At 49.2% G+C, this 13,330-nt stretch overlaps 1 protein-coding gene and 1 long non-coding RNA gene across 3 annotated transcripts in view; both read right to left on the bottom strand.

The window, feature by feature from the left end:
* IL1R2 (interleukin 1 receptor type 2) overlaps positions 1 to 6,653 on the bottom strand; it is a 33,589-nt gene extending 26,936 nt beyond the window's left edge. The window contains exon 1 of one of the 2 annotated variants that reach the window (XM_008699117.2): positions 6,497 to 6,653. In XM_008699117.2, the coding sequence (XP_008697339.1) occupies positions 6,497 to 6,510 (14 nt within the window). In that variant the 5' untranslated portion in view covers positions 6,511 to 6,653. Of the gene's footprint in view, positions 1 to 4,353; positions 4,576 to 6,496 lie in introns of those variants that run through there. The other variant, XM_040623637.1, reaches the window with a different exon arrangement.
* A 1,493-nt stretch (positions 6,654 to 8,146) lies between these two features.
* LOC103670644 lies at positions 8,147 to 13,010 on the bottom strand. Its single transcript, XR_570628.2, has 4 exons — positions 12,691 to 13,010; positions 12,038 to 12,286; positions 9,783 to 9,932; positions 8,147 to 9,582 (listed from the first exon to the last, which is right to left on the bottom strand). It is a non-coding gene; the product is annotated as an uncharacterized LOC103670644 (long non-coding RNA).
* Between the last annotated feature and the right edge of the window lie 320 nt (positions 13,011 to 13,330).

The raw sequence follows: 13,330 nt of genomic DNA, 5'->3' as shown, positions 1-13,330 counted from the left end.
AGCCAGTGAGGGGTACAGTGGGCCCAAGTTGGCCGTTGTGGTGGCTCTGACCCAGCTGCCAGATCAGACCATGGGTTTTCCCAGCTGCAGACCTCGGCAGTAGATTCAGCAGGACACCCCATGACCAGCCTGGTCCAGGGACATCTCCATGGAAACCAGTGAAGGCCCCAGGCCATCAAGTGTGGCCTGCCACCTTCCCCCTCCCCATCATGCCCTGCGGACATGGCTTCCCTACTGTCAGACTCCTTCCTGGCTAGAAGAAAGCAAAGAAGTGATAAACTCTGAAAGCCCGAGCATTTACCCCCAAAGAGACTGAATAAATCTAAGAGAAGCAGATGTGAGCTAGAAGAGGGAGATGACATGGTACTAGTAGGTTTAATTCCCGTTTCCTAATGAAAAGGGACCTCAAACACCAGATGAGATTCTTATTAGAAAAGTTATGAAAGCTACATTTTTTGGCATCAGTTTGCAGTGAGTATAAATTTCCACCATGCTACATTTATTTTAGAAATATTTCCTTCCAGGAATGCCTGAGTAGCTCAGTTGGTTAAGCATCTGCCTTCTGCTCAGGTCATGATCTCAGGGCCCTGGGATCAAGTCCCACATAGGCTCCCTGCTCAGTGGGGAATTCTGCTTCTCCCTCTGCCTGCTGCTCCCCCTGCTTGTACTGTCTCTCTCTCTCTCTCTCCTTTAAATAAAATCAAGAAAGAAGAAAGAAAGAAAGAAAGAAAGAAAGAAAGAAAGAAAGAAAGAAAGAAGAGAGAGAGAGAGGGAGGGAGGGAGGAAGGAAGGAAGGAAGGAAGGAAGGAAGGAAGGAAGGAAGGAAGGAGGGAGGGAGGGAGGGAGGAAGAAAGAAAGAAAGAAAGAAAGAAAGAAAGAAAGAAAGAAAGAAAGAAAGAAAGAAAGAAAGAAAGAGGAAGAAAGAAAAAAAAGAAAGAATTCCTTCCAAAATTAAGATGTCAAAAAAGGGCGGATTTTCTCTTTATGCACTGAAAGATCATCTTCCACTCTCTGGAAAATATGCCCACCCAGAATGGCTTGTCCTCTGAGGGTCACAGAAGGTGGCAACTTTCCCCAACCCTGTGTTCAGCATGTCCATACGAGCAGATAAAAGTCAAGCAAAAACAAACAATTGAAAACCCAAGAAATTTTTATCTCTACTGTGTGGGGAAATCCCTTGCCACAAGAAAGCTCACAACTTAGCTTGATGACAGTCCAGACTTAACTGGGTTTTCCACAGACCCAAAAGTCCCAAGAAGCCCTTCGCCCTCTTCTGTGGCTGGGAGCCAGTGTTCCATTCACACACATATCCCCTCTGGCTACTCTCAGTGTTGCGATGCCCGACCACCAGTGCCAAGAAGAGATCTGTGAAGCTGAACAGTCTGAGAGCCTGCTTCCTCTCCTGCCACTCCAACCTAACTGAGCAACATGCCATGGCTGACGGACTCATACTCCCCAATATCTGGTACTTTTCTACTTTGGGGTACACACAGGATTCCATGTCTCTGTACCTTGAAGTTAGGCACAGCCACATGACTGGTTATAACCATGAAAAGTAAGTGGGAAAGACATGGGTCACTTCCAAGCTATGCATTTCATTTCTGGTGCCCTACCCTGCAGCACCCTTTTCTCTGAGCCCTTGTTTATTGAGGGTGGCCACACAGGATGATCAAGTCATCCTCACAGGAGGCCGAGGTCTACTTCCATCCACGGATCCACTCTGCTGTGTCTCCATGTCTGTTTCTCCTTCTGTTAAGTAAGAGAAACACCTATTTCCCACCCCAGCACCCATGTCAAAACAATCCAACAGACGGTGTCCATGAGTTCTCTTTTGAAAATGTCCTCAAGTGGCTAAGACGAGCTGTCATGGTCGGACACAGCTGACCAATGACAATGATACAGTATGAACAAGAGAAACTAGTATTGTATTAAGCTGTTGAGATGTTTTAGGTTATCTATATCCTGGACTGATATGCACAGTGATCAAGGAGAAGAATTAGGGCATCATATTCTTTTTCTATCGCTATGTAGAAATCCCACACACTCAGTGACTTAAAATAACACCCATTCATTCATTCGTCGCAGTGCCGTGGGTCGGATGCCTGGTCTCAGCTTGGATGAAGTCTCTGCTGAGGGTGTAACAGACTATCAAAGCCCAAGGTTCTGTTCCATGTGCCTGTTGGCAGAAGTCAGTTCCTTGTGATTGTATAAACTGGGGTCCCCACTTTCTTGCTGTCAGCCAAGGACACTCTCAGCAGCTGGAGGTCGCCCACCGTTTCCTGCCCTGTGGCCATTTCCACAACAAGACAATTTGTTTTTTCGAGGCCAATAGAGCAACATCAGATGTTGTTCACATCTCTCTGACCTCCTGACTCTGACCTCTAGACCTTTTTTTTAAAGAACCCACCTGGTTGTGTCAAGCATGCTCTTCCTTTTGATTAACTTCAGGTCAACTTGTCAGGGTCCTAAATCATACCTGCGAAATTCCTTTTCCTTTGTGGTATAAGGTAAACCTACTCATGAGAGTGATATCCCATCACATTCATATATTACACTCTCATTCGGGGGAGGGGAAATTATACAAGGACATGGGTCAGTGGGGGTCATCTAGAATTCTGCCTACCACAGATATTAAAAAAAAAATTCTGATGAATATTAGCTCTAGAAAATCCAGGACCCATTCAACTCTTTACATTCACTTCTTCCTTGCTCCCAGGTTAGAAAACCTTGGCCCAAGTATTCTTGCTACTCAAAGTGTGGTCCGTGGACCAGCAGCATCACTTGTGAAGAAATGCAAAATCTCAGGCTCCACCTGAGATTTAGGCACTGGAATTATGGGCATATCAACAAGACTTCTGGGAATTGAGAGGCACTGGTTTTTAGATTGGCTTATAAAGTAGGCAGATAGGCATCTATGGATGAGAGCGGTGATTACATTAAATCCCTGTGTCCTGATCACCGCAACCCTTCAGAGTGGTATCTGAAATTTTGCTGCCAGCATCGTATAATCTGATGATGATGGTATTGAAGATGGTGATGCTAGCTAACATTTAGTGAACATCACTAAATGCCAGGCAGCAGGCAAAGTTTTCCTTGAATTTCCCCAACATTGAGTGAATGACATATTATTATTTTCATTTTACAGATGAAGACATTGGGCCTTACAGGAGTTAAATAACTCCTCTAAGGAAATACAAATAAAAGTGGGGGGGGGCAGGATTTGCCCCTTATCCCTTTCACTCAGGGGTATGTGATCATATTGTCAGAAGCTGTCAAAGCCAGTCCGCAAATCACGAACTGGGATCTGGGCCAATTCAGCTTGTGAGTATGCATGATTCAGCCAGAATGTTGATGTTCATCTTCACTCAATGTCTCTCCCAAGAGACGAGCTTATTCCAGTTGGCCACTGGCCTTATCACTCAGCCTCACAGATTTGACTTACTACCTGGCCCCCGAGTATACTCGAGTTTGAAATCCCCAGTGAAGTCCATGTATTCTTAAATTTCCCCTTGACGTTTCATGAAAACTTTGGGTGGTATGAATACTTTCCAGAGATCCTTAACAACAGCAGAGAACCTCTGCTCCCTACCCCATCCCTGTCATCTGATGAGTGGAACTAAAATCCAGAAGCTAAATTATATGTCTAAGTCGCAGAGCAAGATAACTGGTTTTAAGTTAGACTCTTTTGGCCCACAATCAAATGCCACAATCACTCACCCCCTTGTGTTTAGGAAATTATTTATGCTTAATATGAAATAGGGGTTCTTAACCAAAGTATGTTTCAGAAACATTTGTAGGGAGTTTAATATGGATTTTCAGACTTCGTTTGCACTACTGGTGAGTAAAATGCCCATTTATCTGAAACTTATTGGATAAATTACAGGTTCGGAACACAGGGTCTGAAGGAGGAAAGGAGGAGTCCCTGAATAGTTAGTAAAAGGTGGGACAGTAAGGAGTGTAAGAGATGGAACAGTGTGGTGGATCTCAGCCTTGGTTACACATCAGAACTGCCTAGAAGGCTTTAAACACTATGAATGCCCAGGTCCCAGGCCCCAAAATTAATGGTACGGGGATTTTTAGAGCTCCCCAGGTGATGGTAACACTTGGCCAGGGCTGAGAACCACTGGAGCAGGGACTCTGAGATGCTGGAGGATCAACAGGTCCATCACTGCTTCTCTTATGGCCCCACTGGGTTTGCCCCATCGGCCGGCCACAGAAGCTTCCATAGTCCCTTCATCTGTTTGCTGCCCTTTGCCATCCCCTTCCCCTCCTAGGTTAAGCGGTGTTCCTTCGTGAGTGGAGAACAAAACTGAGAGGAGCCTGAGGTCGAGTTCCCGACACTGAGATACTTACTTGCCTGCTTATGCCTGTTGGTCCATCTGTTAGATAGCACTCTTCCACTTAAGACCTCCAGCCTCTAGCACTCATGTCAAACCCATCAGGTCTCTGTAAGTTCTGTTTGAAAATGGCCTCAAAAGGTTCTTGTCCTGAAACAACTCCCTGGTCAGTTTGCCACTGGATGTAAAACCTCTTGTTATCACCTAAGCAAGTGGTTCTCAAAGTGTGGTTCCCGGACCAGCAGCATCAGCACCACCTGGGAACTTCTTAGAGATGCAAGTCCTCGGACACCCTGCACACAAGTAGTGAATCAGAAATCTGAGTGGATCCAGCAGTCTGTGCTTACCAAGCCTCAGGGGTGCTAATGCACCCTCAAGTTTGAAAAGCACTGGCCAAAGCCACTGTCATCACCATGTGCCCCCATCCAGACAGCTTGTGATGGCAACAGAAAAAGACAACTCGAACCCATACAACTCACACTTTGTCCATTGTGTTTTCATGTGACACTGACTCTGTTAACCCTGGGGAGGAGAGGAGGGATGGGGTCTGAGGGTCTTGATCACACAGGGGATTGTTGTGTAACAGCTGGGGTGTGAACTCCGGAGGGAGCCAGAAGGTTGAGGGGACACCTGCTGGTAGGACTTGGGAGGTGCTCCCAGGCAGCTGGGAACAAATGGGGCAGAGACTGTCCTCCCAGCTCCTCTGACCCTATCCAAGCCTCCTGCTGGCCTTTTAGGATAACCAAAGAGGCTAAAACACAGAAAATGCAATGGAACCGAACAAAACTAATGAGATGTGAGAGAAGATGCTCTTTCTGTTGTTCGTGTGGCAATCACACCAAGCCGGTGGGAAGGAAACTACTGCCCTCCTGGAATGGCAGAGCTCAGAGAGACGGGGAAGGGCAAGAGTGAGCTTGGTGCAGTGGGGTGAACTGCAGAGGGAAGCCGGCAGCATCTCACCGCAGACCCCCGAGCAACTACGAGGAACTTGCAAGGTCAAGTCACTCAACTGCCTAATTACAGAAGAGGAAACCCGGACAGAGGCCAGCCTTGACCCGGATCACAGCACGTCAGTGGCAGAGCTGGGGGACACAAGGTAGGGGGCTCCTGAGGGAGCTGGGTTCCCACAAGGAGCAAAGGCCTTCCAACGGGAGGGATTCAAGAGAGAGAGTGCCGAAGAGTGAGAGCCAACGTTTCGGCCGCACCCACGGTGTGCCAGGCGACTCCAAGTGCCTTATATGATACATACTCTTTTACTTTTCCCACCACCTTATGATCCTCCCCATCGAGTTCACTATTTACAGACGGGGGACACTGAGGCACTGAGAGGTTAAAAATAAATTGTGCAATTTATTTAATTATAATTGAGGATAAAAAGCAACTTTATTTTTAAAAATTGTACCCAGTGTTCTTATTTCACAAGAACAAAGCAAGGGATAAAGGTAAGCTTAATGCTTCCTGGCTATCGATTACTGGCCAGCAGCTGGCCTCTGGGTAGGCGATCTCTATTCAAGTGGTACCCCTTACTCACTAGAGTATAGAATTTTTTAAAGACAGTTATGATACAGACACACGTGTGATGTCATACAGCTAGGAAGAGGCGAAGTCAGAACTTGAACACAGACCCTGACTCACACTTCACCACCACGATCTGCTCGCTACTCTTCTAAGACAACCCGGAGCACTGGCACTCAGCAAGCTCCGAAAGCTCGAGTGTTAGAAAAGTTACACCTACTTTTGAAAAGAAAACATGCCATACTAGAAAACCCCCTGACCTTCCAAGGAAGAAAGCCTCTAAATTCAGCGTAAGCCTCACAGGCACAGCCTCCCCCGAGGTGACCTCTCATTCCACAGCATTTTTGCCTGTTGCTTCAAATCATAGAAGATCCTCAGAAATCCTCAGATCCAGCCCTTTTTTGACAGAGACACTAAAGCCCTAGAAAGTCAGGGGCACCTTCCTACAAGCAAAGGTTGCAGAGATGAGGAATGTCACCCACAGAAGGCACCCAAGGTCCAGAGACATCAGGAAAGTCACCTGAAGTTCCATCCTAAAATGGAACCCAAGCGTCCTGACCCCCCAGATTTCTCTCTCTCCCCCTCATTCTGTCATCCCCTCTCTCATTCTCTCTCCCTCTCTCTCTCTCTCAAAAGCCTCTTACCTGCAGCCCTGCATTCTTTGACCTTGTTGCTTCTCGCCTGGGGAAGGCTGCCAGGCCCAACTTTTACCTTCAGTGGAAACTCGGCAGTCCAGGCAGGGATTTATATCCCCGTCCTCCAGGGATTTCCTAATAGGGCTTGTGTCACTCTCTCTGACTGAGTGGCTGTGGACACACCTTTTCCCTCCTCACAGGGGAGCACCCTCTGGGGGACGGCACTGGGTGCGTGATCACTCAGATGGGGAAGTGGCCAAGGAAACTGTGCGTAAATTTCCCTATTTTTTTGTGACTCGCTAAAACTTGCGTACTTCCAGCTAAGAGGTGGTTTTAAAGTGATGTCTATTTTGCTGGCCATGGCCCCATCAAAAAGAAAAGGAGGTCTTCGGGTCTTTAGCCAGTGGGATGGTTGATGTTTGCCCCCATGGAACATCCCTTCTGGGATAGAAGGGAAGTTAAGCTTTTGAGTCCCCTGGTTCCCAGTCTTATATGATGTTTAATTGTTAAGTGAAGGAAGGGCGTGACTTTCCAAGTCTTTATTACCACTTGTGGAATTTGCCAAACTGAAGAGTTTGTCCTCTGGAAATGGAAATTCGGGCCTAAGTCATGTCTGTACAAAACAAAGGTCTCCTAACTCCCCCTAACAGGCCCAGAGGTTGTGTTAATGGCTCCTCTTCCCCCTCACCAGTCACCAGGCTGTGAGGCATTAGAGAGGAGGGAGCCAAGGGGCGTGAGCCTGGCCCGCAGTTGCTGCAGGAGCTTGCCCAGAGCCCACTGGGACCCCGTGAAGTCCTCAGACGCACAGAGCCAAGGTCAGCCCTCCCCCTACCAGATTCAAGGCCCCTGCTGTCCACCCGGACAGGCTTTCGCAACCCCCCAGGTCCAGTGCCCTCCTTGATATGAACAGGGAGCCACGTGGGAGAGGATGAGAACTTGGCCAGGACCAAGGCATGGGACCGGGACATCCCCATGTCCTCTGGTTGGGCCAAGTTGCATAGTGTAGGCAGAAGTGTAATATGGATCCCCCTGTTGGTGGATGGAGAAGAACACTTACCCAAATGTCCTTTAAAATCCATGTTGCTAACCTTAATGACACTTTCTATCTAATTGACTCAGATACTGGGGTTCTTACAGGTGAAAAGGCAGACAGAGAAATGTTTAGAGACAAGTCTTAGGACCTTCATATCCAGAACAAATGTCTCAAATTTAAAAGGGCCCATGGGCTCTAGCTTTATCCTTTGCTAACAAGGAAGAGAGCTCCCAGGGAATCACAGCTCAGATCGGGTAAACAAAATCTGAGAAAAATACGATGTTGGACCTAGATGGAAACTTAGAGGTGGTTGCAAATTGAGATCCAGGCACTTAGGGGGACCACAGGTGAGTAAGCTGTATTAACTTTGTGATGGAAGCTGTAATACCCCCAAAATGGAGTTTGTTGGCCAAAGGGTAAATGTTACACTGTATCCATGTTTATTCTTTCTCCAAGGACCACTTGAAGGGGGGGAATATTTGGTTTTGTTCCCAAATTTTTTTTTTAAGATTTTTTATTTATTTATTCAACAGAGATAGAGATAGCCAGCAAGAGAGGGAACACAAGCAGGGGGAGTGGGAGAGGAAGAAGCAGGCTCATAGCGGAAGAGCCTGATGTGGGGCTCGATCCCATAACCCCGGGATCACGCGCTGAGCCAAAGGCAAACGCTAAACTGCTGTGCCACCCAGGCGCCCCTGTTCCCAAATTTTGACATCGTTTGATTAAAGTTCGAGCTATAAATTTTGGGTGAAGCCAAGTAATTTCAAGGGTGTAAATTCACCCCCACAGGGAAATTTCCCAAATACCTCATCATCCCAAGATGAAGGGTATGCAAATAATTGAGTCCTGTCCTCGCTCTCTCTGTGGTCAACCAAACATACCAGCCCCAGATAACCTTGCCTTGGCTGGCATCGTATTCACTAAATAGCATAGGGAAGCCCACAGCTTAATATAGCCAAAGAGAGGAAGTGAAACCATGCGGTCTGCTGTCGGCCATATTGAAGTATAACTGCTGATCTTGTGATCCATAAAGAGGAATTTACATAACATCACTTCTTCAATGGGAAAATGTGACCATGGAGCCACAAGAATTGCTTGAATAGCCCTTTCAAGAACTAATGCCTCAGACCCAACGGTCACCAAAAGTCTTCATGGAACAATGGTTACCCTCCCTGCATTCCTCCATTTCCCATCCGTCTACACAGTTTACACTGGCCTCTCCTCACTATCACCAGTGTTTGGTTCAATTTCTCCACCAGCTGATAGGAAATGGACAAGGACAGAATGTTCTGAAGTATCTCGAAATCCTCTGAGGTTTGAGGTGAAAGTAACCCAGGATGTTTATTGCAAGGATTGAAGCAATGAGTCTTCATTTTTTGAACCCAGGCCTTTCCCAAGTCTATTTTGGGTCAGAAATCAACAGCATCTTCTGAAAACCTCTGTGGCAAGGTTCCAACTCCCTTTCCTCCCCTGTGATGTGGAGGCCAGAGGGTAGGGAACCATGAGAAGGGAGCGTGGAGGAGCAGAGAGTGTGTTGGTCACTACATCACAGATTATAACAGAGACTATTTGTGCCTGGATTGCTGGGACAGCCTCTGTCAAATTACCTGGATAAATTCACTCATTCTTATCAGGTGAGAGCCTTCATTTGGATTCAAGAAAATATGGTTATCAAACCCACAGGATCAATTTAGCCATCAAACCCCATAAAATTAAAATCCCAAGGCCTGTACTGGGATTTATCAGCTGGCCAATAAAAGAAAAAAACTCTCATGTCTTATTCATAGAGGGGAAACGTCATCTGGTCCCCCTACATAATTAACAAATTCACAAACCAAACATGAAAATATTGACTGTGAATGGGCTTCGGTCTCATCTGTGAAAAGAGAGAGCAAATGAGTTCTGCGTCGGTTTCCTGTTGCTGCTGTAACAAGTTACCTTCAGTAGTGGCTTCATCCAACACCCACTAATTCTCTTACGGTTCTAGAGGTCAGGCCTCTGACGTGGGTCTCTGCGGCCTGAAAGCAAGATGTTGGCGATGGCCAGCTCCTTCTGGAGGCTCCTAGGGGAAAATGTACTTCTAGAGGTTGTCCTCATTTGTTCACTGTGACCTCCACACAGCCCCTTGCAACCCCTGCTCCCATCATCATGTGACCTTCTTCTTCTCTTGAGCTCCTTGCTCCCTCTTACGAGGACCCTGGTGGTTATATTCAGGGCCCACCCAAATAAACCAGGATAATCTCCCCACCTGAAAATTCTTACCTGAATCACAGCTGTAACACCCCTTTTGCCACTGAAGGTCACATAATCGTAGGTGCCAGGAATTCGGACGTGGGCACATCCCGGGGATCATTGTTCCGTGGCGCATGAGCTCAGAGACTGCTTCCAGTGTTCAGAGTCTGTGCTCTATGGCTGTAAACAGAAACCTGGAAAAGTGCTCTACACGACTGTGGATTGGAATACCATTTCCTTCACACTGAAGGGCTGAGTAGGTCTAGCAAGTGTCGACAGAGTGTGCATAGGAGCTTTTGAGGTCTACAGGAGACACCGTATCTTGCAGTTCAATTCAGAGAAAATCCAGTCTTCGTTATGGAAAGGCTTTTTCTTGCCAGCCTCTCCTTTTGCTTCCTTCTCCCTGCCTTGCTTTCCAGGCAAACAACCTGGACTCCCCTGGAAAGGGATGAGAATGTGCCCATTCTCCCTGCAACCTGCTTGCAGGACCCAGAGCATGGGGGGAAGGGAGCTGGACACCAGTCCCATTTCATGCTAACTCTCCTTCTCAACGATGCCCAGGCCCAATCCAGAGCCCTCCACTCCCCTGTTCCTCCATCCACACAGCCAAGACTTGCCCTGTGGCAGGGCTCCAGAGGCACCAGGCAGGCCCCCCCTGCTCTGACTCAAGGCCCAGTGTCTCCCCTGCACGTAATGGATGCCCCTGCTTCCCGTGCCCTGCCCTTCCACCTTCTGGGCCTGAGATACACCAGTGCCAGAGACACGGCCTGCCCTCCATCTAGAGCCATGACAGGCTACTCACAGAGGTGGAGTCTCATTCTCTGCTCTACAGGAGGGGTGAACAAAAATTTATTTTCCTTAGAACCAGAAAGAGGTACAATTTCCTTATGATATCTGATTGCTATAATAAGCCATGCAGTGCTCATTCATCTGCTAGAGTCAGCTCAAGGCCCCCCACCAAGAGCCCGCAGAGGACGTTGCCTGCCAGTGGTCCAGGCTGCTTTCTGATCAGGTCTAGACTGAAAGAGAAGAACCCAAATCATGATCTCACAGACACAATCAGGTCAGTCTGAAGCACAACATCATACCCACATACCCGGGGCAGAGGACGCTGCCCTCCTCAACAGCTGGCATGGTGCTTTTGCACCGCTTGCCAAAGCAGGGCTCCAGACCAGCCACTGCACTGGCCAGGACAAGAATTGGTGTGGATTTACCCCACCGGGCTGAGCAGCAGGGGATGGTGGAAAAACCATCAGACAGCAACTTTGGGATCCCAACCGGAACCTACCACCAGAGCCCAACCTCAGCGGTCCACCCACCTCTCGGGGTCACCCCCGCACAACTTCCACCTTATCTTTCCTGCTCTCGGCCTCCCACTGCCCACCGACCCCAGCAGCTAGCTCTTTTACTCAGAACCTCATTGACTCCCTCCACTCCTGTTACAAGAGTTATCAAATCAACTTTACACTCACAAGAAAGGCGGTTTAAAAAACGGTCTCTATGCTAGGACTCTTAGGGATCTGTGTGTGTTTGTGTGTGTGTGAGCGCTGGGTTTGGGGGCCGGGGGTTCTATTTAATGAAGTGCTACCCTTTATCCTAGCTTCTCCAGGGCCAGGCCAGCCTCCCACCGCCCGGCGTAACCAATGATCACTACTTCTAGCGCCTGGCCGGGCTCCAGCAGGAAGGAGAGAGCCCCTGCAACAAATCTGAAAGACTTCCAAAGAAGCTCTCCGTATATGAAAAATCAAAGATCCATGCCCAAACGGAGTAACGGGCATCATCGGTATGTATGAAATGTGTACATTTTAAAAATAAGTGCCGGAGGACTCACACAAACCTCAAAGGCAACACAAGGAACTCACTGGGAGGCACAACCCAAGTCACCCTCCCCGGCCTTTGGTGACTGTGGGTCTTGGGTCACACGGCCTTTCTGGCCACCGTCACTCACACCCGCCCACCCCCTAACTGCCACCCAAATATCACCCCAGCTGCCATAATAGCTGCCGGTTTCCGGGCAGCTCTTTTCGTGAGTCAGGAGGCCTCTCTCTGCCTTCTAATAAGCTCTCAGTAACTATCAACCATTTTACTTTGTTCAGCTGACAGCCGAGCCCCACACTTCTGGAAAGCAGTGACGGGGACTGACTCACCCAGCAGGGCCCCAATGCACCCATGACCTTCTCATCTGTGTATCGCGTTATATAACGCACAGCCTCACGGTAACACCGCCCCCCGCCCCCCGGCTGGTGACACGCCAGCCCCTGACAGGCACGCAGGCCCTGACCCACCTGTCCCCTTCCGCACACTCATCGCCCCCGGGGCAGGTTGTCGGAGCAGGCTCGGCACTTGGGCTCAATAGGCTTCAGCAGCTGCTATGAGGGCCTCAGCTGAAGTTCATCACAAAGGAGAATCCACGTTCCTCAGAGTCCTGTCATAGGCTGGCACTCCGGCTTCCCCAGGAAATGACATGCAGAGTGCTCACACGCGGTCCTGCTTCGCCCGGCACTCCCGAAGCTACTGCCTCTGCCCCCTCGGGCCTGTGGGCAGAGACGTCAGACTGCTGCAGCAAGCCTAGGCCACAAACTGCAGCCAAGGGATGCACTGGACAGGGACAGGCTGGTGACGGCCGCAGCCCCTAACCGGGCCTACGAGAGGCTGGCTGAGCTTAGAGGCGGGGGGCAGTTACACACCGAGGTGTATTTTAGAGTGACTTTAAAATGAGCTCACAGGGAACCCCACTGCTACGTCTGCCCAGCTCAGAGCCAACAATGCCCTGTATTAACCGTGACTTGTACTAACCATGGCTGTACCCTGAGGCTCCGACGTCCAGGCCTGGCTGACCCCTCAAGGGCTAGCCAATTCCTAGAGGCAGCACACGACTCAGCCCCAAGCATGCCTCTCAGGAACGCACCGACCCCTCCAGAGCCCACATCCCAATCACCTCTGAATGTGTCCACTTCCAGGCGCTTGGTCCCCCTCTGGGGGGTGTCCCGTTCCCCCTCAGATCAAATGCCTTTCGAAGCATTCCGATCTCCTTTGGGTTGAGAAGAGCAGATTTGAAAAAACTGTTTTCTGCACCCCATCAGGAATAGCGCAGCGCTCAGCAAAGGGCCGGCCAGTGCAGCGGGCAAAGCCAGTGCCCCAGCTGGGGGAAGGAAGAACCAGGACGGCACGCGCAGGAAGCAGAAAACTGCGTCAGGGAGATTCAGGGGCAGCTGCGCCCCAGTCCCGAGGGCAGCAGTTCTCCTAGTGTTCTCCACGCCGACAGCAGCAGCACGTCCTGGGAGCTTGGCAGAAAATGCACTTTCTGAACCATCACCTCAGGCTGGAAATCAGAACCTAGGGAGACGCCTGGGTGGCTCTGTCGGTTAAGGCTGCCTTCAGCTCAGGTCATGATCCCGGGGTCCTGGGATCGAGCCCCACATTGGGACTCCCTCTGCCTGCTGCTCCCCCTGCTTGGGCTCTCTCTCTCTCTGACAAATAAATAAAACCTTAGAAAAAAAAAAAAAGAACCTAGGGAGGGACCTAATCGTCCCCTAGATGATTCTGATCCTGACAATTTCTTCTCTTTTCTTTCAATT

The sequence above is a fragment of the Ursus maritimus genome, unplaced genomic scaffold (genome assembly GCF_017311325.1).
Source record: "Ursus maritimus isolate PB19 unplaced genomic scaffold, ASM1731132v1 scaffold_6, whole genome shotgun sequence".
NCBI classification, from domain to species: Eukaryota; Metazoa; Chordata; class Mammalia; order Carnivora; family Ursidae; genus Ursus; species Ursus maritimus.
The sequence above is the reverse complement of the archived record's forward strand: the minus strand, read 5'-3'. Positions and strand labels throughout refer to the sequence as shown.